Source organism: Rhineura floridana, chromosome 18, assembly GCF_030035675.1.
Source record: "Rhineura floridana isolate rRhiFlo1 chromosome 18, rRhiFlo1.hap2, whole genome shotgun sequence".
Classification (NCBI taxonomy): domain Eukaryota; kingdom Metazoa; phylum Chordata; class Lepidosauria; order Squamata; family Rhineuridae; genus Rhineura; species Rhineura floridana.
In genome coordinates, this window is record NC_084497.1 from 25,914,209 (window position 1) to 25,940,308 (window position 26,100).

General features: G+C 43.9%; 1 protein-coding gene across 1 annotated transcript in view; it reads right to left on the reverse strand.

The window, feature by feature from the left end:
* Window positions 1-7,123: 7,123 nt before the first annotated feature.
* MORN1 (MORN repeat containing 1) overlaps window positions 7,124-26,100 on the reverse strand; it is a 133,645-nt gene continuing 114,668 nt past the window's right edge. The window contains exons 13-14 of the mRNA XM_061600901.1: window positions 20,954-21,030; window positions 7,124-8,417 (exon numbers count right to left, since the gene is read on the reverse strand). Of these exons, the coding sequence (XP_061456885.1) occupies window positions 8,269-8,417; window positions 20,954-21,030 (226 nt within the window). The 3' untranslated portion in view covers window positions 7,124-8,268. The remainder of the gene's footprint in view (window positions 8,418-20,953; window positions 21,031-26,100) is intronic.

A 26,100-nucleotide genomic window follows, 5' to 3' on the forward strand; every position in this document is an offset into this window, starting at 1 on the left:
CCCAGGAGACACAAGCAGGGATTTGACCTCACAGACACTGGACTCCCAGCCGGGCTCTCCTCCCCACTGTGCTATACCAGCCGTTCCGTGCAAGAACCCAAATTAAAGCATCCCCTACAGCTGCCTCTTGAAGGCCTCCAGTGTTGGAGAGCCCAACACCTCCCTAGGTCATGGGTTCCTGCTGTTGTGATACTCACCAAAACATGAAGCATCAGCACGACTTGCCAAAATCAAGCTGTGTTTTTCTCTTAAGGGACAGCCCTAACATGGAGCAAAGTGAGGCAGCTGCCTTAGGCATCAGATGCTGGGGCGCAGTGGGTGTACAGTGCCTGTTCTCCTGAGCCTCCCCCCACAATTCCCATCCTCCTGAGCTGGTGCCTTCGTGGCAGTGATGCTTCCTATCTGCCGGGCTGGTTGTCTCGCCCACTTGCCTCTTCCCGGTGTGTTAGTGACAGCACCACCGGGAAAATCTCTTGACTGAGTGAGCAGGTGAAGAGACACCCAGTCCAGTCCAAGTGCGTGTGCAAATGTACTGCTTTGCTGCCGTGACGCCTGCTGGTAACATCTCTGCCGCACTGCAGCATTTGTTTGAGTGGGTTGCGAGTGCGAGGAAGGACATGCTTTATGGAAGGGCTGTAGCTCAGTACTAGAGCACCAGCTTTGCATGCAGAAGGTCCCAGGTTCAATCCCCGGGATCTCCAGGTAGGGCTGGGAATGTCCCCTTCCTGAAACCCTGGAGAATCACTGCCAATCAGCGTAGACAATACTGTGCTAGACAGACCAATGGTCCAAGTCCGTATAAGGCAACTTCCTGTGTGGGAAGGGCTGGAGCGTCTGCTTTGCTTGTAGAAGGTCCCAAGTTCAATCTCAGCATCCCCCAAGTAGGGCTGGGAGGGAGCCGCTGCCAATCTGTGTAGACAATACTGAGCTAGATGGACCAATGGCCTCAGTATAAGGCAGCCTCCTATGTTCCTTCGATAGAATCGTGTTTCCCACTAGGTGTCCTGTAGGTACCAGATTCCCACGAAGCCACCCTCAGATGTGGTAGAGGATGCAGGCTTATTGACAGTACTGAAGATTCAACATCCGGTCTGGTCGGCTTCTGGGAATGAAATGGGGCCTTGCCCTTTGCATCAGGTAGCAACATGTCTCAGGCCAGCTCCTTTTCTTTATGAACGTAACACAGCACAGGAAGAACATGCTCCCCTGTAGATATGGAGGTCTCTTCTGGTGTTCATCCATCAGTGGCCACACGCAGAAAAAGCGACCATAATATCACCCAGCAAAGCATCCTCCAACATCACTTGCTTTCGGTAAACAACCGTGTAACCTTTCATGGCTTTGACTGGAGCACCTGTTTGACTACAGCATCTCTCACTTACGGTCTTGGCCAACAAACAAGATGACTATTTATAGTGTTTGTAATTTTTTAAAAAATCCAAGCCGTGTACCTTACCATGGCAACTGCAGTGTCCACGTGCTACCTAAGAGACGAAAAGCTTTGCCTTGTAGGAACAAAACACACACAACACAAGTGATGTCAACTCCTGCTTTTGGAACAATTTGTTTTCTAGTTTCTAAGCATCCTCACCACCACCCAGACACACACACACTTCTGATCAATCATCATGGCATACTATTCATCTGCTCTTTCTGCAATGAACCTTTGTTCCCCTCTTTCAGTTTGCTTGCACAATATCTTAAACATGCAGCAAGGAAGCAGGCAGGCACTTGGGGAGCAAATCAACCCAGTTTGATGTACCATTTCCAACTTATTTATCTATTTGTTTATTACTATTAAATTTATAATCCTTCATCTTTAGGATGGATTGGTAGTCTATGACAGGTGCAGGGAAGGCTTCAGGCTTGTGGGATCATCATCATCATCATCTTTATTTTTACCCTGCCCTTTTTCCAAAATTGGAACTCAAGGCGGCTTACAAATAAAAGTGGATACATATAATAAAAACATAGAAAAATCTGCATGAAACTAAACTTAAAACTATTTGCAACATTAAAACATTAAGATACACTCAAAATACTTAAAAGCAATTTAAAAATAGTGCAATTAAAACCGTGAGCAATACTGCATACCTCTTAAGGTCCTGTCCTAAGCATCATCATCATCATCATCATTTTACTAGAACCCCAAAGCACACCAACTAAAGCCTGTACAAAATGGGAGGCTCAAGAGGGGCCAGTTCCTGACTGCACCCCACACACTGACATGTGTACAAATTACATCTGAGTTAAGGCAGATAAGGGATTCAAAAAGCCTTTAGACAGGAAAAAAAAGCCTTTTCATTATTGCTATTGATAAACAACTGGAAATCCGAAGCCTTTGCTAATTACCTGCAAATTATCCAGTGATTAATCTGCAGATACAAATTTATCTTCTGCCCAGCTTTGGTCTGCAAGATTGGCTATCCCAGACGGTCACTACGGATAGGTGAGGATTTCAATTCAGTTCGCATTTCAAGCAGAATTTATCAAATTTCCGAAACCATAGGAGAACCGAAACACAGCCATCCTTCGAAATTCGCATTTATTAGAATTTTGGGATGCAGTTCGCACACTGAACAACATTTACAAAAATGCATATATTAGGGGAAAGTGTGCATAAAAATGAAAACATGAGTGAAAATAACATGCAAAAAGGAATGAAATGATGAGAAATGGCTTGCAAAAATGTGTATCTTTGTCAAAACTGCCTACAAAAATGTGTTTATTGGGGGAAATTCACACTAAAATGGTGGTGAATTTTCATGAGGATTTTTTTTAAAAAAAAGCTTTGCAGATCGCTGTAGAAATGTAGAGAACTGAATTTAACAATGGAAAAATGAGCAACTGAGAGAACTGAGACAGACAGATCTTTCCATCCCTAATGGTCACAAATGTTTACTAGTCTATCCTGTATCCTGACTAAAGGCCAAAATCGCATTTGTAGAAGGGCTGTAGCTCAGGGGCCGAGCAAATGCTTTGCCTGCAGAAAGTCCCGGGTTCAATCCCAGCATCTCCAGGTAGTGCTGGGAGAGACTGCCTCTCTGGAAACCTGCAGAGCTGCTGCCAGTCAGTGTTGACAATACTGAGCTAGATGAACCAGTGGATCTGACTCAGTGTAAGGCAGCTTGGTGTGTGTGAACTTGCCTCCAGTTCTTTTGGAAAGTGTGGAGAAGAATATGCCCTGTCCCTAACCAGGAGGCAGGGTGCAAAGAAAAATGGCATTTTAATGAAGGGTGCAATGCTTCCAAATATCAGACAGATCCCAGCTGTGTTGTACCAGCTCAATGTTGCCAAGGGATCCACGCTCTAACCCCAATAAGACAAGAACTGCTGTTATCTCTCACAGCAGAGTCCTGTTATTGCATGTGTTTTAAATTGTTTTAAATTTTTAAATTGTTTTTAAAAGATGTGTTTTTAAATTTGTACATTTGTTTTAATGTTTTTAGTGACTGTAAACGGGCCAGAGAGCTTTGGCTATGGGGCGGTATATAAGTAAAATAAATAAATAAATAAATAATGGGTCTAAACCGTGCTTGAAAGGAGCAGGATCTGGGATGTATTAGTTTGGATAGCATCCAGGGTGATGCCAGACCTCTCTGTGGGCTGACAGACAGTGCCCTCATTGTGTTGAGAATGCAGATTGAAGCTAAGATTTGCAATATTATTACTTTTGAGAGGGGGGGGAATCTAAGGCGAAAGTAAAGTAGGAAGACAAACAGTATTAAGGAAAGTCAGGGCATAAGGAAAGCAAAAAAGTAACATGAAAGCATTTTTATGGGCATCTGTTTTCTTTCCAGGTGGCCATTTTTGAACATATTTTTATCTCGTTTGCCCTCCAAACAGGATATTTTCCCACGCCTGGGTTAATTGTCCCCCCCCCAAAAAAAACATTTTAGGGCAAATACAGGTAAAATATCTGAACAAAATCTGTGACCCAAAACCACTTTGTTTCACCTGTCTTTGCCTTGAGGGCTTTGTGCCCTACATGGTGATTGGCTGAATTTGGTCACAAGATTTGATTCTTAAATTGAAAAGTGCTGCTGTTCCAGCTAAATCCTGGTTATTTCACTTTGCCTGTTCATGTCTAAAGCAGCAGGGTTCTGTATGTTCCAGACAAATGCAAATGGCACTGCAGTGCCCTGATGCTATGGTACTTCCCTGACCTGGATTCTGTACCTAATGCCAGTTTTTGGAGCTGAGTGTGTGTGTGTGAGTGTGTGTGCGCCCTGGTGGGATTGTCACGCAGAGCTTGGAAAAGTTACTTTGTTGAACTACAACTCCCATCAGCCCAATCCAGCGGCCATGCTGCCTGGGGCTGATGGGAGTTGTAGTTCAAAAAAGTAACTTTTCCAAGCTCTGGGATTGTGGGATATCCAGCCACGAGGAATCCTAATCCTGAAAGGGTCTTAAAAACTGCATATGTTTCCTGGCCTCAGCTCCTTCCTGCCTTGTGGCCTCTGAGTGTGGCCAGCAAGTCCCTGAATGCATCTTTATCAGAGATAGCTGCTCAGGAGAAAGAAAGAAAGAAAGAAAGAAAGAAAGAAAGAAAGAAAGAAAGAAAGAAAGAAAGAAAGAAAGAAAGAAAGAAAGAAAGAAAGAAAGAAAGAAAGAAAGAAAGAAAGAAAGAAAAGTAACCCAGGAAGCTGATAAGAACTGACAGAGGGCAAGAGCAGTTATTCAGACCAAGGGCTAATATAAACACTTGCTTGCTTTGTTTACTTTTCACATTTACTAACAATGTGTTTTCAACTTAATTGGTCTCCCCTTGAATAACACATTCTAACAGCCTTTGGCAAAATAACAACAGGTCTCGACCACGTCCGCTTCCATCCTGCAGTAAACGCCAGAAAATGTATGTCAGGCTTCCATCACACTTCTCAGCTTGGGCCCTCTAAACAATCAAGAAGAAAGAGGCAAGAGGTCTGCAAAGAAAAGCAGCTGTTTCTGGTCTCCAGGAAGTATGCAGTGTATCCTCCCGATTTTTATATATGTGTATGTATAAAGACCCTCCGTGGCGCAGAGTGGTAAGCGGCGGGAACGCAGCCGAAAGCTCTGCTCACGGCCGGAGTAAAAGGGGTGGAGGTCCACTCAGCCTTCCATCCATCCGTGGCTGGTAAAATGAGTACCCGGCATACCCTGGGGGGTAAAGAAAGGCCGGGGAAGGAACTGGCAATCCCACCCCATATACACGGTCTGCCTAGTAAACGTCGCAAGACGTCACCCTAAGAGTCGGAAACGACTCGCACTACAAGTGCAGGGACACCTTTACCTTTATGGGTATGTATGTGCATGTGAGAGGGATCTTCATGCTATCCCAACCAGATACAACCTAAACCTTGTCTCCCATCAACCTTTTATCCAGTGTGCCAAATTAATCTCCTCTTTGGCTAATTATATAGACCACTTAGTTTTGCCTTATCTTTTGTATGCTTTCCATATATCGTGCATATATATATGTATATAGCCATTGCAATACTGGGAGTTTTATTTTCAATCCCTTGTCGAATGATCCTTAACATGGAACTTGCCATTTTCACAGCAGTTTCATACTTGGTCAACGTATTTGTCAAACTATCCGCTATATCTTTTTCTTAGTCAGACCCCATCATCATTTATTTATTTATTTGATTTGTACCCCGCCCTTCCTCCCAGCAGGAGCCCAGGGCGGCAAACGAAGCACTAAAACACTTTAAAACATCATAAAAACAGATCTTAAAATGCATTAAAACAAAACAACATTAACATCAGTGTTTATGTGATGTTGGGATCTCTCCCCCTCCCTCAAATGTACATACTTTACACTTGCTTACACTGAACATGCAAGTCGTGATCTACCACTGAATTATATTATTGCAATGTGCTCTACATGCTTTTGAAGACAACTCGGAAACTTCAACTGATCCAAAATGCACCGGCCCTATTACTGGCTCAGGTTCCCTTTAGAACTCGTATAAGCCTTGTTTTAAAACAGATGCATTGGGTGCCAGTTCAAGATGCTCACATTAGTTAGTATTTAAAGCCCTAAATGACTTGGGCCCCAAATATCTGAAAGACCACCCACCTTCTCTACAGATCCTCTTGGGTGTTAAGATCAGCAGTGGGGGCCCTCTTGGTAGTTCTACCACCCTAGGGAGTTTGGGTTGGAGGTGGTGGTGAGCAGGGAGAGGACATGATCTATGGCAGCCCTAAGCCATGGAATTCACTTCTCTTAGAGGTGTGTCTGCCACCTTCATTATACAGCAGGTGAGGGAAATCTTTGGCCCTCCAGATGTTAGCTGAACTACAATTCGCAACAGCCCCAGCAAGCATGGCCAATGGCCAGGGATGATGTGAAAGTGAAAAGTTTCCCTGTACCAGCTATACAGTTTCCATCATATGCTGAAGACGCACTTCTTTACTTTGTCCTTGAACACGTGAGATGTATATTTTTAGGACCTACCCTATTCTTCTGATTGTAATTTGTTTTAAACTGTTTTAATGGTGCATTTTTGATTGCTGTTACCTGCCCTGGGACCTTAGGGTGAAGGGTGGTGTATGCTTTCCAAGGGCTCTGTATGGCCCACATAAAACTTCAGTCTCTCTCTCTCTCTCCCCCCCCCCCCAATATTGGATATATGATTTAAGACTGGATTAAATTGCCAAAAAGATAGCACTCTATTTTTAGAAGGCACTTAAAAGCAAAATGACTGGTGTGCATCCCTAGTGCATATGTCTGTTTGATTGAACAACAACTTATTTATTTATTCGATTTATACTCTGATTTGTTATGGATTGATTCCATAAAGGAAACCACAGACCTGAACTTACAATATTAGAACAGGGCGGTGGTGTCTCAATTATTGATTGAAAATATATTGCCCTGTCTCAGTATTTCCTTTTTTAAAAACAACACCACGTAACGCTGGGACTTGGGACCTTTGGGTGAAGGACGGGTAATAAATTCTAATCTGAATAATAACAATAATAGCAACATCCTCCACACTGAAAATGATCCATGGCTATTATTATTATTATTATCTAAAATTTATTAGACGCCTATCTGGCTGGTAAAAATCCTGTCACTCTAGGCGACGTACAATAAAAACATAATACAAATACATGTCAGAACACAAAATACAAAACAGTCAATTAAATCAAATTACAATCACAGAAAACAAAAGACCAATCCACACCTTTAACTACACAGCTCTGATAAATTTCTCCTCCAGCCTAATCAAAAAGCCAGGTCTTCAGCTGCTTCCGAAAACACAGAAGCTAGAACTGAAGGCTAGGCTAGAACTCTTTCACTGGTGGGGAAAGGTTAACATGAGTGAGGTTTCAGTTGTGTGGCTCCCACACCTGCTCCATGCCACATCCTGAAGTGACACAGTCCTGAAGGACTCCACTGCTGCATGTAGCTCGACCCTCTCGCTTGGCTATCTTTGCTGTGACGCACTATTGAATCTTGAACTGCTCATCCAACACAGCGGAGCACGTTGCGTCTCCAACACCAGCTGCTGCCAGACACAAATATGTTCCAAACAGATCTACTCACCATTCCTCCTCCGCCATAATTGCTCAGATACATTTCTGGCCTGCTCAGTCGGGCTTCATTTTTTTTTTTTTTGGAATAATTAACCCAGCTTCAGATCCTCTTCTGCTGATGACAGGAGACACTTTTCAAGATGGTTGGCAGTTTTCCACTTGCCATCTTGTAGTGGGCGATTTTTTTTTTTTAAATGTACTGGATGATCAAGAGTTCTTTTTTTAAGAGCAAAACTATCTAGTTGCAAATATGCTATTAAGGGAGGAAAGTGCAACAGTCATAAATGTAATCTGTGATGGACATTTTCGGCCATTAGTTGACCATCTGTTTTGCTGGATTTTGTGGTCCACAGTTATATGACCAAACTGTTGCACAAACTCACTGGTTTATAAAAAGAGGTTTTTTTACAAAACTGCACGGCTGTGATACAAAAAAATGGCTAACAGGAATAAGAACCACACGTCTATATTAATGTAATACAAAACAACTATAGTTCACGTTAAAAGAATATCTGACTGAAATGATAATGAAACAGCTTTCCGTTTTTTGTTCCTTTGTTCTGACTTTCTCATATTATAGACACCCTAGATCCCAGTTTTATGGGGATCATTTAGAAATTATTTGTGTTGAGGAGGGTGGGGATGTTACATTAATAATCAATTCTCACAGCACTCCAGGGCAAATGTTTCCCCTAAGACCAGCTGAGCATTGGTTGTGTTCCATCTTTCAATTTATTTTCTTTAATTGACAGTATCTTGTTTTGTTTCCTTTCTGACACCCGTGCTTTTCCCTCTGTTTGGCATAACCCTCCAGAGCTTGAACGCAGGTGGGAGATGCTGGCCTAGGAATGGAGGTGAAGTCACTTCACGGACCATAATTACATACTCTCCTGAAATATATAAAGAAAAAACTGGGAATTAATGTACAGGGTTGGGTTATCTGTTACGCTAAGTATGATACAGAGTAGGATCCTGGAGCGTAATTACCTGAGGAACTACATAGAAAGGATTGTGCTTTTTAAACTGTGAATGAATTAATCATCTCACACATAAGCAGCAAGTGTTATCTTTCTGTGGCCACTGACTGTTGTAACAAGTTTCCATATACAGTATGAACTCTCAAGTTATCATCCAAAAGCCCATATGCTCTAATTGAGTATTAAAAAGCAATACATTTTAATTCAAGAAATGTTGCTCAGAGGACAGGCTACTCAATGGTTATGCTGTCTTTGCAACAATCTGTTCCTTTTCAAAAGAAGAGGCTGAGAAACAACCACCCAGAACTAGTCTCAAAGCAAAACCAGTGCCCGGACAACCTAAACCAGTTTTCTAGCCGTCCCTGAAAACTGCTTCCATTCAGCTCTCCTCTGCACATGCTCTGTGAGACAAGGTCTCAGTTCACTAACACTCTGCAACAAAATGAGATTCAACATATATTCCAAAGACAAAAAGTGGTTCGTATGGTCCAATAAATGAATGCCTATTATTTATCATCAGCTACAGGGCTACACAAACATCCAGAGAGGGAGCCAGCATGATAAAGATGAAAATGGAAATGGACTGCCTTCAGGTCGATCCCGACTTATGGTGACCCTATGAACAGGGTTCTCATGGTAAGCGGTATTCAGACCATTGCCTCCCTCTGAGGCTGAGAGGCGGTGACTGGCCCAAGGTCACCCAGTGAGCTTCGTGGCTGTGTGGGGATTCGAACCCTGGTCTCCCAGGTCTTAGTCCAACACTCTAATCACTATGCCACACTGGCTGTCATGATAAAGTTAAGGGAGGATAAAATCCTGGGGCATCAAACAACCCTGAATGTCTAGTACGGAACTGAATTTGAATGGCAGCACCATGCTGCTGGTAGGAATAGTCATCCACTTCCACATTTTTATGGTGATACCGGTTGAAACTCAAGTGGCTGTATATAATTTGATGCTGGAAACACTAACCAATTTTGGGAGTGGAACCTCTTGGTGACTGTGCATTACACAGATGAAAACATTTTCTTAAAACATTTGACTACAGACAGACGGTTGCATCCAGTGGCAGTTCTACTCAAATCAGACTCATCAAAGTAAATGAACATGACTAACTTCGGTCCATTAATTTCAAGTGGTCTACTCTAAGCAGGAATTCATTGGCTACAACCCAGAGGATTCTCTCTCCGCTATTTTATGACATCCGTACAGGACATAGCAAGCTGCCTTACACCACATCAGACCATTGGTCCATCTAGCACAGTACTGTCAACACCGACTGGCAGCCGCTCTCCAGTATTTCAGGTGGTGGTCTGGAGATGCTGGGGTCTGAACCCGGGATCTTTTGGGATAGGGTTGCCAGGTTCATGGCCTGATCCTGATCCTGTATCTTTAGGAGAAGAGAAGGTCGTGGAGGCCAGGCCTGGCAACCAAGAGGTCTTCTGTATCTTTAAAAGTTGTGCGGGGGGAAGGGAGAATTCCACTTTGTGGTTTTTCTCATTACAGTGTTGCAAGAACACCTGCACTTGGCTGACTTTCTCTTCTCCTAAAGATACAGGATCAGGATCAGGCCATGAACCTGGCAACCCTAGTTTGGGAGCAAAGCACGTACTCTACCATTGAGTACGACCGTCCCCCTATAGAAACCAGCACAACTGGAACGCGCTTAGAGTTTTGGCTGCAACACTAAGGACTCAGTTCTCATTGAGGTGCTGAGCCTACATCGAGGCCACTTTAGATTCCAGGACAGTCACATGCCTGAGTGTTCCTCTATACAAGAAAAGTCTCTGTGGATAGGGGAAGAAAGGCAGTCTAGAATCATTCTCTCCAATATGTTAATTTTGTACATGCCAAATATTTTGGGGGGGGGGGGAGTCAGGAGGGGTTTTCAGCCACATGCAGTCCTGCCTGCAGCCTGTAAGCCCAGAAACAGCTTTATTATTTATTGCTTACATTTATATCCCAGCTCAAGGTGGTGTACATGATTCTCCTTCTCCTGATTTTTCCCTCGCAACAACCATGTGAGGTACATTAGGCTGAGAGACAGTGACAGGCTGAGTGGGGATTTGAACCCTGGTCTCCCAGGTCATAGCCCGGCACCGTAACCCAGCCTTTCCCAACCAGTGTGCCTCCAGATGTTGTTGGACCACAACTCCCATCTTTCCTGACCATTGGCAATGCTGGCTGAGGCTGATGGGAGTTGTGGTCCAACAACATCCGGAGCCACACTGGTTGGGAAAGGCTGCTCCACACAAACTCTTTACCACCTCAGCTGGAAATAAGAGCCAAGTCGTGGTCCCTTTTCTACCAGTTGTTTGAGTATTCTATGAGTAGTGCTAGTCCTACTCAAAGCGGGCCCACTGATATTAATGGGCACAACCAACTGATATCCATTAATTTCAGTGGTTCTGCTCTGAGTAAAATTTAGTTGGATACAACCCATTTTTTCTCTTTTTGAAGCACTTTTGGGAGAGTGCAGTGTATATTTTTTAAAAAGCCATAGCAAAATGAAACCACACTGTATAATTGAGACTGAGATTAATAACAGTAATAATAAAATGATAAAATCAGATCAAGGGGCATGGCTTTTAAAGTAATCACCTAGGCTGGGTAAACATAATCTACCGTTGGGAGTGCTGACATTTTGGCTTAGATATAGAGGCCAATGCACAAAGGGCCTTCAGGAAAGAAATGCATTTGCCCCATTTATTGGCTTTAAAATGGCTGGAGAATTTTAAAGCGACAGGTATCATTAGAATATAAAAGTGAATAAGGAATAAAAAGCTGGGGGGGTGGCAAGGAAAGAGAGGGAATGTTTTGTTGCCCTAGAAACAGCTCAGTTCCTGTTACCGCTCCTTTGTGGCCCATTAATCTTCTGCATATTTTGGCGCCAAGATATGTAAGAAAGCTCCCACAAACCTGGAATTTCACAGCATGTGGAAAAGCCTACCAACTGGAAAGGGTTGCCTCCCTGGCCGGCAACTGGCAGAGGAGGCCGCTGATGTTGCCAGGTGTGCTGAGGGCTCTGATCTTGCAGCTCGGTGGTGCTGGGCAGCTTTTCTTGAGAAGAGATTTCCAGCCGCTCTATTGCAGTACTCTTGCCCTTTTTCCAATGTTCTTCCCAAAATGCACTTACTGCAAGTGGACTCTGCAATAAAATGTTGCGGTGTGTATCTCCCCCATCCCCTAACAGAAGTTTCTCCCTATTCGGGTCTCCAACCAATCATGCCCCTCCGGGATACTTTACACTTGTAGGGTAGGGGCAGGGGACATCAGTCCTGGGGGCCAAATGCAACCTCCCAGCCCTCTCTATCTTGCCCTTGGAACTCTCTGCCAGCTGCACCACCTCTCCTTGGACCTCAACGTTCACTGATCCTACTGTGCACCTTCTTTGAGTGTTTTTGCTGGGTTAGAATGTGTCCACTCAAGGAAGGTTCAAAGCAGGGCTGGTGAGAAGTGTGACCAGGAAAAGGTGTGTGGCCTGGAAGATTCCTGAGGGCCATACAGAGAAGCCTGGAGGGCCACATTTAGCCCCCAGGCCTGAGGTTCCTCATCCCTGTACTACTGAGTCACAGCCTGGTAGGTCACAAGAGCAGAACTACCACCATATAAACACATGGTTAAAAATAAATAAGAAATGGGTCCCAAAATGCATGTTTGTGTTAAAGGTGGGTCCCTGGTCTGAAAAAGTTGAAGACCACTGCTCTAAGCTACACCACTTCTCAGAAGTGTTTTTTAAAGGTTAAAATGTCATATAATGTTAAATATACCACCATGTTAATGTTACGTTACTTGTACGGCGGAGTTGCTCATGCAGGCCTCCAGCAGCCGATACAGCCTATATTCTGTCAAAGTCACACTAGGATGAAAACTGCCAGGTGCTTTGTCAAATAAAGCTTACAGGTCTCAGAAAGCGCTGCTAGCAGCTGCAGAGGGAAACGATAACCCTGGCAATATCAGTGGCTGTTCTGCTGAGAGCTGTCAAAGCATTTTACGAATAGCTTAAAAGTGCAGGGCGAAACAGAGCTCAAAATGGGGCCTCCTCTGGAGCGAAATGCAACATTACGGAAGGTTGTCCCGTCCTGGCAGTGAAGAATTACTGCACGCAATCCGTATTACATGGGGGTTAAAAGGAAGGACTATGTTATTTCTGGAGCTGGACGGGAGCCAGGACACCTGGGCTAGGAGCCCCTTAACTCAGAAGGAAAATACGCAGAGGGATTTTGCCTTATTTGAGAAGAGAGTCAAGTTGCAAAAAGGAGACCCCTCTGCAACTGTGGCAACAGTTAGAAACGCAGGCCCGGTGCAATGGACCACACCGCCTGAGGAGGGCAGATGCTCTGCTGCTGCCCAGCCTCCTTTTGATGACAGTGACAGCACTACCGTCCTCCTTCTGCTCTCTCCCCATCCTTCTGTCCACCCCCTCCCCTTTTAAAAAAATCTTTTGTTGGTGTATTATGTGCAGGGATGGAAAGATCTGTCCATTTTGCTTCTCTCGGTTTCTCATTTTCCAGTCTTTATTATCTTTATTATCATTATCATTATTATTATTATTATTATTATTATTATTATTATTATTATTATTATTATTATCATCATTATTATTATTATCTTTATTATTATTATTATTAAAAATCCTCATTAAAATTCTTCAGCATTACAGGGTGAGGTTCTCCTAGCAAACACATTTTTGGCAGGCAATTTCTCTTAATATAATGCATATTTGTATGTTACTTTCACTACAGTATTCATTTTTCTGCACACCTTCCCCTCATACATGCTTTTTAGTAAACATTCTTTGCTTGGAGAACCACATCACAAAATTTGGATAAGTGCTTGTTTTGAAGGATGGTTCTCGTGTTATTTCAGAAAGCGTGAATTTAAATAATAAACAAACAAATAAAACAAATAGCCTCAAAAGAGCTATTCAGAACATAAGACCGCAGGAGCCTGACGGCTCAAGCCAGTGGTCCATCTAGCCCGTCATCCTGTTCTCACAGTGGCCAAACAGATACCTATAGGAAGCCCACAAACAGGACCTGAGCGCAAGGGCACCCTCCCCTCCTGCGGTTCCCATCAACTGGTATTCAGAAGCACGCTGCCTGTGACCATGGAGGCAGAGCATAGCCGTCATGGCTAGTAGCCACTGACAGCCTCATCCTCCATGACTCCGTCTAATCCTCTTTTAAAGCCATCCAAGTTGACGGCCATCGCTGCCTCTTGTGGGAGTGAATTCCATAGCCTAACTATGCACTGTGTGGAGAAGCCTTTTCTTTGGTTTGTCCTGAATCTTCCAACATTCAGCTTCACTGGATGACAACGAGTTCTAGTGTTATGAGCCAGGGACAAAAACTTCTCTCTATGCTATGCATAATTTTATACACTTCTATCATGTCACCGCTTGCTCGCCTTTCCTCTAAAACAGCCTTTCTCAACCTTGGGGTCCCTAGATGTTGCTGGACTACACTTCCCATCATTCCTAACCATTGGCAATGCTGCCTGGGGCTGATGGGAGTTGTAGTCCAGCAACATCTGTTGTAAACTGCCCAGAGAGCTTCGGCTATGAGGCGGTATACAAATGTTATAAATAAATAAATAAATCTGGGGACCCAAAGGTAGGGAAAGGCTGCTCTAAAGAGCCCCAAATGCTGCAACCTTTCCTCACAGGAGAGTAGCTCCATCCCTGTTATCCCTGATAATTTTGCTTGCCCTTTTCTGAACCTTTTCCAGCTCTGCAATATCTTTTTTGAGGTGAGGCGACCAGAACTGCACACAGTATACCAAATGCAGTCACACCATAGACTTGTATAACGGGATTATGATATCGGCAGTTTTATTTTCAATGCCTTTCCTAAAGATCCCTAGCACGGAATTTGCCTTTTTTGCAGCTTTGTCACAGCAGTAATAATATGTAAGTTGAGGGGGCCTCAGAGATTTTTCGGGTCTTATCCCCCCTGGAATTCCTCACAGTGGACAAGAAGCACCCCACCGTAAGCATCTACAATACGGTAAGCCAGTTTTGAGCTGGTTTACTTGTCAATGCTTCAACTGAGGTTTTGTACTTACAGGAAGCTATTGAGAAGTATGTGTGGTAGCTTTATGTTAGTAGACACGTCTTGAGTGGTTTCCCCTCTCCCCATCTTTTGATGGGCTTGAAAAAATAATCCCACTTGCTCATGCCATTCAATCCTCGACAGGCTTACAGCACCTGAAGAGAGCACAGGGACTCTGCCAAATACAAGATGCCAATCATAATGAGGAACATTTGAGAAGCAAGTTTGAGCATTCGAGTTATACCCAAGACATTCCTCAGAGCTCAAAAAATTTAGAGATCGCCAGGCCAGATGGTTCCCTTCTGTATAATCTAGACTTGTGGTGAGGTATATGAAGCCGGCGGCAGGCAATATATGCAGCCCATGAAAACATGTCTTGCCTCTGCTGGTATGCATTCATAAACCCCTTGGTGTGGTCTCGGGTCTGGACTGTGATAGCATCACAGAGCTTCATCCACCAATTCTGAAAGATGCAATCGTGGAGGGAGCCATGTGCCAGCCACGCTGGACTCTTGAGGGCAAGAGCCAGGCATAAGTGAGCGTGACCACTATAGTTCAGGCACTGCCAACTTCAAGACTGGATGACCGCCGTGCACTCTGTGTAGGGCTTGACCCGGAAACTGAAATTAGTGCAGGATGCAGCGGCACGGTTGCTGACAAACTCTGTCAGCATATAACATTTCTGCTCAGAGATCTGCACTGGTTGCCCATTTGTTACAGGGCCACATGCAAGGTGTTACTATTGGTATATAAAGCCCTTAACAAGTTGCGACCCGTTTACTTGCAGGACCACCTTATCCCGGATTTGCCCACTCGATGGCTCCGATCTGCGGAACTGGCACTGTTACAGGTGCCACATAATACTCGTTCCATGCTTGTAAGAAATGGTTCTTTTAGTGTGGTGGCACCTACACTTTGGAACTCCCTGCCTATTGACATCAGGCTGGGGCCTTTGCTATATTCTTTTTGGCACCTACTTAAAACATTTCTGTTTAGACAAGCTTATCTGGACACATAAGATGCTGATGCGGTTTAATTTTTATTTTTTAGTCTACTGCTGCTTTTAGTCTTAACTGTTTTTACTGATAATTTAATGTTTATTGTACACCCCTTAGAAGTTTTTCACAATCAAGCGATATATACATTTTAATCCATAAAAACAAGCAAACAAACAAATAAGTGAAATGTAAATTCATAGTCATTCCATAGAAGAGCATAAAGGATCATGAACTGGCATCTCTTCATTCACTGTCATAAGATGCTTTACATATTATTTCCTAAAAAAGGAGAAAAGCAAAACCTACATTTTGTGCCAAGAAAGAAAGAGCGTTGAATTCTGTGGCCTCAACAATTATGCAAAGTGGCGTGTTTATACTTGTACACAGTTTCCACAGTTCTGTTTGGCTTCTGGTAACCACAGGGTTAGCAGAACCGCTCACAAGCAATTGCGACAGAACTGAATCTACATCCCTTGGGTGATGGAGGTAGAGCTCGTCCCCTCCTTCACTTCACCACACCGGTCTTTGTGGGTATAAAAGCCTTGAAAGTTGTTTCTCCTCCTTGAGTGACAGCTGAGGTCTTCAGGATGAGGAACTATGAATCTGATAAGAGTTCAATCGTGCAAGCGTGAACCAAGTGGCTCTGGGTGCCATTTTGGGCCAAAGAGGAAGTGAAGAGAGGCAGGGCCACTATCAGCTCTGCTGAGCAGCCCTTCCATCAGGCTGCTCTCTCTACCACGTGCCACCCAGGAGCAGAGCTTGGAAAAGTTACTTTTTTTAAACTACAACTCCCATCAGCCGCAGCCAGCATGGCCACTGGATTGGGCTGATGGGAGTTGTAGTTCAAAAAAGAAACTTTTCCAAGCTCTGCCCAGGAGCAGTCAGAAAGAGGAAGGGAAGGGAAGCAGCACCACTTCGTCAGCTCAGCTGAGAGACCAGCACTTTTTGGGCTCTTCCTCTCCTTGAACTGTTTCCCATGACAACTGGTTGCTATAAGAACTTTGGAACTAAGAACTAGTACGAGTAACTAGTTTGCTTTTTCCCTCCTCCCTCCTCCTCCCTGTTTTCCTTTTGTGTCATATCTTTTTGACTGTTAGCCTGAAGGCAGGGGCTGCCTTATTAGTGACCATTGAAAGAAACTCTGAGAGTGATTTTATTTTTTTTGTGGGGTTTTTTCCCCCTGTTTTGGGTGGAGTGTGTGTATGTGTGTAGATAACCCTTCAAATAAATAGATAAATATTAAATTTGACCTAACAAAAATTAAGATAAACAAATAAAAGCACTAGACAATCCCCTTGACTCAATTAAGAATGCAAAAAGAGCTCTGCGGGATCAAATCAAGGGTACTTCTCTACTCCAGCATTCTCTTCCCAGTAGCAGTTAGCCCAGATGATTCTGGGGAACCCAAAGCAGGGAACAAAAGCAACCCCACCGCCGCCGCCGCTGCTTTGTCCCCCAGCAGCTGGAATTCAGAGGCAGACTGCCTCTGTATATGGAGGCTCCACTTAGCTGTCATGGAAAATGGTCACTGATATCCACATCATGTACTTGCCTAATAGCCCTTTATGGCACAGTAACAGCTTCGCTGGATCAAGCTGAGGGTAGTTCCTCACCAGACATTTTAAGGACATTCAATCCATATTCAAAGCACATGACTCCCCCTCCCCCCAAAACCCCTGGGAACTGTCATTTGTTAAGGGTGCTGGAAATGGTAGCTCTCTGAGGGATAAACTGCAGTTCTCAGGATCCTTTGGGCATGTGCATTGAATATGTTTTAAATGCATGGTGAGAGATGGGACTCAGGGCCTCTCCTGCAATCTGCTGATACACCAGCAATTTTTGGCTCCGCTTCTCTTTGAAATATTTCCATTCCAGCTGATCATTACAAGAAATCTTTAACTAAGAAGTAGCGCCTGAGTTGGGGAAGGGATGTAAATCAGGGGCAGAACATCTGCTTTGCATGCAGAGGGTCCCAGGTTCAGTCCCCGGCATCTCCAGGTAGGGCTGGGAGAGACTCCCTGTCTGAAGCCCTGGAGAGCCGCTGCCAGTCAGTGTAGACAACACTGAGCTGGATGGGCCAACGGTCTGACTCGGTACGAAGCAGCTCCCCAGGCTCTGAGGTGTCATTTAGTGGCTTGCCACATGGCTTCTGGGAAGTCCAAAAGCCGGGCAGGGAGGCAAAAGGTGCTATTTAGAGGTATACTGCCTCTACACATGGAGGGTTCCACTTTGCTGTCTTGGTTGATAGGCATTTATCCCAACCCTCCCACATGTGGCCTTTTTCTCCCGTATGGCCAAACCTGCTCCAAGGACAAGAACTGAGACAGAAAGATAGTAACAGACACTGCCCACTTGCGTAGCTCACTTATTGTGTGTGTTTGTGTGTGTGTGAGAGAGAGAGAGCTGTTTCGCTCCACACTTTGAGAAATTTGCAGCTAGGATTTTGTGTACACAAGCCTTCCTCTTCCTCGCTTCCCCTCCCATCTGTTCCAAAAACAGGCTGACATTTAAAAAAACAGGGAGAAAAGAACGCCATGTTGCAGCTATCAATATGGAGTCTGGGCTCAGAGTCTATGTAGGAACCAGCGCTCGCAAAAGCAGGACAATATGACTGTAAAAAAAAAAACCACTTGCCAAGATCTAGCGCAAGGGACAAAAAGGAAAAAAAAAAAAAAAAGCACACTGTGTGTTGCAGATAACATGCTAGATGGATCGGCTCCTCCAAATGTCTGAAGAGGCCTGGGCAGAAATCACACTGTGCTGTTTCTAGGTTTTTCTGATATTCCACCTGCCAGCAGGATATCATCAGCCGGTCCCAATCCCACCTTTCCCTTACTCAGCCACTGGTTACCACTGTAGTAATCCTGCTGCTGGCAGGACTGTTAACATGATTTTTCCTGGATGCCCCGGGGATGATCCAAGAATGGCTGTAGAGACTATTGCAAAATTCCTTTTCACTGCTCAGAAAACCTGCTCCCACCCAAAATTGCTATGCAAAAACCCGGCTGGCTGTTTCTGGCTAATGTCGCCTGTCCAATTTTCTCTCTACTCCCTCCCTCAGAAATATCTGACGACCGAATACCCTTCTCTTTCTTAGCAGACAGGCAGAGGGCTAATGACCAGCTGCAAGGAGGCCACACTGTGTGACCTGCTGCCCCTACTAAGTCTCTGAGCAAGCTGCTGTCTGGCTATTCTCACCTACCATCTTCAAAAACATGCTTAGAATTATTCCATGGTGAAAAGAAAACACTGCATATGTTAACATTATGGGTTGCATCCACTGCTAGAGCAGACCCATTGAAGTTCATGGACATGACTAACTTAGGCTCATAAATTCCAATGGGTCTATATTAACAGATGCATGGTCTTTGGTGGCCATTTTGCACTCTATCCAGGTGGAGCCCTGTCACCTCACTCTGGCTACACTGCTGGATTCCTTCATCTGCATTCTGAAATATTACAATCTCTGGCAGACCATACTGCAAGAATTTAATGTGCACTTGACAAGGTTTTTCGTTCCAATCAGGTCAGTGTAGTTTAACAAAGTCAAGAATAAGGTTTTGGGTGCTAAGAACGTAAGAATAGTCCTGCTGGATCAGGCCAATGGCCCATCTCGTCTAGCATCCTATTCTCACAGTGTCCAACCAGATGCATACGGGAAACCTGAAAGCAGGATCTGAGTGCAACAGCGCTCTCCTCAACTGTGATTCCCAGCAACTGGCATCCAGAGGGATATAGTGGAGCTAGAACAATGAGGCATTAAAAAGGAAAGAGCTCCCACAACAATTACCAGGAGGCTTTAACGTGATCTACACACTCAGTTCCCTATGTGATTGCGTCCCTTTTTCAGTGAATGTCTCATACATCAGGCCTGCACATCTTGTAAGCCACCTGGCCAAAAACATGCTCCAGCACTGAAGTACTGCACATCCTCATAAGTTTATTTTTACAAAACACAGCTCTCTTCCACCCGCATGCAGAGCTTGTCCGTGATTTGAACCCAGACCCTTTCGCGCCCAGAGTGAGAACCAGCATTGACTAGGACTAGGCAGACCTGGGTACAAATCCTACTCAGCCATGACACTTCCAGAATGGTCTTAGGTCACAAGTGCTCAACCGAAGCCATCTCGCAGGACGGTTGTGAGCTCCATGGAGGAAAGCTGGGATGTAAACTAAGCACAACACTGGGAAGGACTTCTGAGAGCACAGCAATATCATAACGTTGCATTCATCATATACACAACATTAGACTGTCTGAGGAAATTCAGCTCGTGATGCTGCACCCTACAGAATATAATCGGGGGGGTGACCTGAAAAGGGGCACTTTCTGCCACTCCCCCTGCATTATGGAATGTCCCTCCCTCTGCCTTACGTGAAGCGGCAACCATCCGATGCTTCAGACACCATGTAAAGAATTCTCCTTGCTGCCCAGGCTTTCTCCGACCCATAAGATCAGACCCTATTTTATGAGTTTGTATCCTCTGAATTCCTGCTTTATTTGTATTTATATACTTTTATGCTGCCTGTTTGTTGGTTTCAGGTTGTGTTTTTTTAAAATGATGCTGTTTGTTTTTATCTACACAGTGTAGAGATTCTTAAACTATTACACAGTTAATACACACTTTTAAATAAAAAATAATGAAAACAATCCTCTTTGGTGCCAGACGGGGGCAGCAGGTGAAGGTACTCTCTTGTTTACAAGTTATATATAGCTGCAATCCTAACCCCACTTACCTGAGAGTCCGCCCCACTGACTTCAACAGGACTTGCTTCTAAGTAGACATTGTGGGGACAGCACTGTGGAACAGAATGCACGCCCTTCCCAAGACCCCTTTCAGAGGTATCCATTGTGGTTCATATTTGCCCATGTGACCCCAGTTTTGGTTTATAAACCCTGGATATGGATGTTTGAGAACATGCCCTATGAGTTTCCAAACAACAGTCCACCTTGCTGCTGCTTTGAACTCCTTGGCATATGGCTCGCTTTACTTCTTGCACCCAAGAGGACTAGGAAGTTAAAAGGCTCCCATACCTTCCTTACGATCGGATCCAAAACGAATAAATTAAAAAATTGTTATGAGAATGCCAAACAAACAGCAATTCAAGACTGAGGGGAATCACGATTCTTGACGGAGGAGCCTAAATTAACATGGAGTGATGAATGAATCACCTTCCTAAGACAGTGAAACAAAGATGGTTTGAAACAAAGCCCCTCAGGACCATTCAAGTGCAGAAGTCTACACACCGATGAAAACAAGTTACTCACTCTCGCATCATTGTGACCTCTATGACTTTGCTCCCGAACTTTCCCACAACTTTTGAAATAAAAGGGGAAAAAAGAGAACTATCTGCACAAACCATCGCAGAGGTGGAAGTGTCTGAGAATGAGAAATCATACCTGGGGGTGCTGGTGTAACTTTTGAAGGATCTTGGCTCGCCCTGAACCTTGTCCATTCTTCAGCTGCCCCTTCAGATCTGTGGGAAATGATGGAGAAACAGTGAGGCAATGCAGTATTGGCTGAGTTGGAAATAGCCAGAGCGATTTGTGCGCGTTCTGCGGCAGACCTTGTAGAAATTTACAAGATTTCTCTTAGTCGCAGTTTGATTAATTTATTTAAGTGATTTATATCCTGCTTTTTAACATCAGTTGTAATAATCAGCATGCATAGTATCAGCAAACTCACTCTCTGCCCTGGATCGCATGCTTAATGTTAACCATTGTTAAAGTTAACCATAGTTAATAAACCATAGCTAAAGATGAGACAGCTGGCAGATGATAACTGAAAGCTTGGTTTATTAAGTTGCCCAGCCCCTAATTAAAAGAGACCCATGAGGCTGCACTGAAACATATGATCTGGTCTTGCCCTGTAGTGGCCCTGTTTTGGACAGGAGTCCTTACTCACATTAATCTGGTTCCTAAGGACATCTCTAAGGCCACATCCACACCAGACATTTATTCCACTTTAAACAGTCATGGCTTCTCCCAAAGAATCCTGGGAAGTGTAGTTTGTGAAGAATGCTAAGAGTTGTTAGGAGACCCCTGTTCCCCTCACAGAATTCCCAGAATTCTCTGGAAAGAGGGTCTGACTATTAAACCACCCTAGCCATTGTTATTAGGAAACTCTTTCCCCCTGACAGACCTCCAACGGCCAGAGTGGTTTAACAGCTAGACCAGCCTTTCCCAAACAGTGTGCCTCCAGATGTTGATGGACCACAACTCCCATCAGCCTCAGCTAACATTGCCAATGGTCAGGAAAGTTGGGAATTGTGGTCCAACAACATCTGGAGGCACACTAGTTGGGAAAGGCTGAGCTAGACACTATTTCCCAGATAATTCTGGGAATTGCAGCTGTGTGAGGGGAATCACAGTCTCCTCTCCACACCTTTCACAAACTACACTTCCCAGTAGGGTTGCCAGCTCCATGGCCTGAGACTGATCCTGTATCTTTAAGGGAAGAGAAAGTCAGCCAAGTGCAGGTGCTCTTGCAACTCTGTAATGGGAAAAACCACAAGGTGGAATTCTCCCTTCCCCCTGCACAACTTTTAAAGATACAGAAGACCTCTTGGTTGCTAGGCCCAGCCTCCATGACGTCTTTTGTATCTTTAAAAGTTGTGCAGGGGGAAGGAACAATTCCACTTTGTGGTTTTTCCCATTACAGGGTTGCAAGAACACCTGCACTTGACTGACTTTCTCTTCTCTTAAAGATACAGGATCAGTCTCAGGCCATGGAGCTGGCAACCCTACTTCCCAGGACCCTTTGGGGAGAAGCCATGACTGTTTAAAATGGAATAAATGTCTGGTGTGGATGTGGCCTACATTTTTCAGATGTTCATGCCAAGCATTACATTCTGATGTCCTGGAATGTGACAGAGGGACACTGTAGTTGGGCCCTGCGTACTTTATTAGTAGTCACACGACTGGCCTTACAGTACTGGAAGGATCAAACGGCTCCTGCGATTGCTCAGTGGTCAGAGGACTTTTCTTCCCTTGCAGCCGATGAAAGAGCTACTTTTACTTGGAGGTGCAAAGGTTTATAAACCAGCTACAAGCCTCGGTGTACGAGGAGGGTGGGAAGTTCTGTTGGGCATCCAAAAGTCCTTGTGTTGATGGAATGAATGCATTCAATACCACCCTTAGGCTGAAATCCTGCACTCACTCACTGGAGGGTAGGGGGATGGGGAGAAACTTGATTCAGTTTATATTGAAAGCCAAATCTATTGAAATGTACTTTTCTAAACAACGTGAGAACTGAAACGCAGCCATCCTTCAAAATTTACACTTATCTGAATTTTGCAATGCAGTTCTCCAACCAACGTATACAAAAACTGCATCAATTGGGGGGAAGCATGCATAAAGATCAATATATTGGTGAAAATAGCTTACAAAAATGCAGTATATAAGGGGAGAAATTGCTTGCAAAAATGTACATCAGTCAAAGTGGCATACAAGAAAGCATTTAAAAAAAACTCATCCTAAAACGCAGAAGAACTTCCATGAGAATTTTTTAAAAAATCTTGATTTGCTGCAGAAATGGAGAGAACTGTCCTTCCGTTTGGAAAAATGAGAAGTCAAGAGAACTGAAATGGACAGATCTTTCCATCCCTACCTGGGGCTAAGGCTACAATCCAATACACACTTACTTGAACCCAATGGGGCTTACTTCTGAATAGACATGGGTAGGATCATAGTGTAAATGTTGCTAGCCTACTTAGTAAAGATAATTTATTCAGCTTTTCCTAGCACATAACACACTCCTGCCTGATTTTTAAAAAGGGGGCGAGGGTAAGAGGGTAAGGAACAGGCTTTGGTTGTCTCCCAGAGGACAAGTAAAAGATTCAGAATTCATAGCTAGGAGGGGAAAGAAGATAAATAATTTACCACTAAGAATAACTGAAGCCTGATAGTTTGCCAGCATTAGAAGAAATAAAGAGTTTACAAGAATCTGACTCTCTTTTTTTTTTAACAGAGCCTCTGGAGGGCTGAACAAATAAATAGAGAACAAAAAAAGAGTTCAAGAGTAATGCGCATAAGTAGATTTTGAAGGGAAAGATAAAATGTGAAAGCAATTGCATGCATGGAGTCCATTAGCTAAAAATCAAGCTGTTCTGGGTTCCTCAATATTATTTATACCTGTCTATCACACTGGAATCCCACCTTTTCCCCAAAGAGGTCTGGATGCACTACATGGGGTGTTCTCTCTCTCTCTCTTTTTTTTTTGGTCAGGAATGCATCTAATTGCTAGCCCTACTCAGAGCAGACCCACTGAAGTTAATGAACATGAGTAACTTAGGCTCATTAATTTCAATGGGTCGATGCTGAGCAGTATGAGTATGAAGTGGGCTGATGTGGGCACGGTGGCAAGTGGGCTTCATGGAAGAGCCGGGATGAGCTTTGGCCTCCTGGCTCCAAGTCCAACGCTTTATATATGACATAGCACATGTGCTCACTTTGTATTGGTATGGGTTGTATCCAGCAAAACTAACTCAGGTTCCTTAATTTCAGTGGGTCTATTTCTGAGTAGGACTTAGTTGGATACCACCCTGGATTAATAACTGCATGATCTTTGGTGATCATTGTGCACTCTATCATCTCACTCTATCATCTCACTCTATCCTCTCACTCTATCATCTCACTCTCTGATTTCAACGGGTCTGCTCTGAGTACAGGCGGCCCCCGCTCATACGGCACGTTCCGTTCCGCTGCCGAAAAGCGGAACCCATTGAAGATAATGGTGCACATCGCGCGAAAATGACACAAAAATGGCACGTGATGAGCAAAACCGCCGTAAAAGCAGAACAAGTGCCTTAAAGTGGGGACTTTCCCTAACTGAAAGCTGCCGCATTAGCGGAACGCCGAAAGGCGAAGCGCCATAAAGCAGGGCCTGCCTGTAGTATCAACACTAAATGCAACCTGTTGATGCTTTTATTGGCATTTAGCAAAGTTGCTGTAATTGTGCATGTTGTATGCCGCCTTGCTGTGTTTTTATATGAAGTGCAGTGTAGAAATATCTTAGTAAATATATAGTTCTGCCTCTCCCCCGCCACCAGCAGCATCAGTGATAGTGGCAGTATGATGGAGTGTGGAGTGACAGACTGGGACCTTGGAGGCCAGGATTTAAATATCTGCTTGGCCATGAAGCTCACTGAGTGACCTTGAGCCAGCTACTATCTATCAGCCTAACTTACTTCACCGGGTTATTGTGAGCATGGAATGGGCAAAGGGAGAACCATGTACACTACCTTGAGCTCCAGGGGAGAAAAGTGGGATATAAATGTAACAATAAACAAACAAATCAAAACAAAACATCAAGGCTTTTTCATAAGGTAATCTTAGTCAATCAGGGACCACATCTTTATTTATTCATAAACCATTTATATATCACCTTTCAGACCTAAAAAGGGCCTCCAAAGTGGTTTAAAACAATTAATATATCTTCACACTGAAAAACAGGGAACAGCAGAACAAGCTGAGACAAAATAAAACAAGTCCACAGACAGGATTTGTAAAATAAAAGATTAGTAAATAAAGTAAAAGCTTGGCAGAACAAAAATGTCTCGACAACCCACAAAAAGACATCGAAGAAATAGCCAGCTTAACCTTTGGGAGGTAGTTCCACAAGTGGAGTATTGCATTCAAAAATGCCTTGTCTTATATCCTCACACACAACAGCTCTTTTGGCAGCCTGATGACATCATATCATCATGAAGTCAAAGTAGAGAGAGGGCAGGAATCTTTGCCCTCACTGTGAATAGCTTTCCTGATGACACCTAGGTCAGATTTGGTTACATGATGATGTCACAAAACCAGACCAGAATGAGGGCAACACCTCACTCTGAATCAGCATATATTTTTCCTCTGTTTTATTTGAATGGCTGCCAAAACTGAAGGAGGTGAGGTTTCATGGAGGGCAAAATTTTGCACAAATCCCCTGCTCCCCAGTTGTGGCTCAGTGCTACATTATTAGTATTTTGAGAACCCAGCCTATAAATTACAAACTCATTATGGAGGGATTTTGTTTATATACTTGTGCAAGTGTTAGTGACAGTTTGTGAAAATTGCAGGATGGGATATATTATGATGGTCTCAATAAAACCCTTGATGGTCTTGCTCAATTTGCTTCACTGACACAGCAAATAGCTGGACTGTGCGTATTTGCAAGTTCAAACTTAACCTTAGAGACAGTAAATTCCCCAAGGCCACTTGATGAACTCTTGCAGGGGTGACAGTCAAACCACAGACCAATCAGTCTTTTAACCACTGCATTACACTAGGGCTGCTTTCACACTGTACTTCATTCCATTATTCCGACGGTTTCTTACCTGGCAATTTGCACATTATATTTGACCTTTCACAAGACGTAAAAGCTAGTTCCAGAAATCTAGTGGAATATAGTGGACGTTTAGCACTAATATCCATGATAAATAATACCAGAAACAATCATTTGCACACCTGGGAACCTGGAAGATCACAGGAACTTTGCACTAGCTGCAGCCACTCATGTGACAGATGTCCTGGCATGCAAAGAGTTCCTTTAAGCATGCACC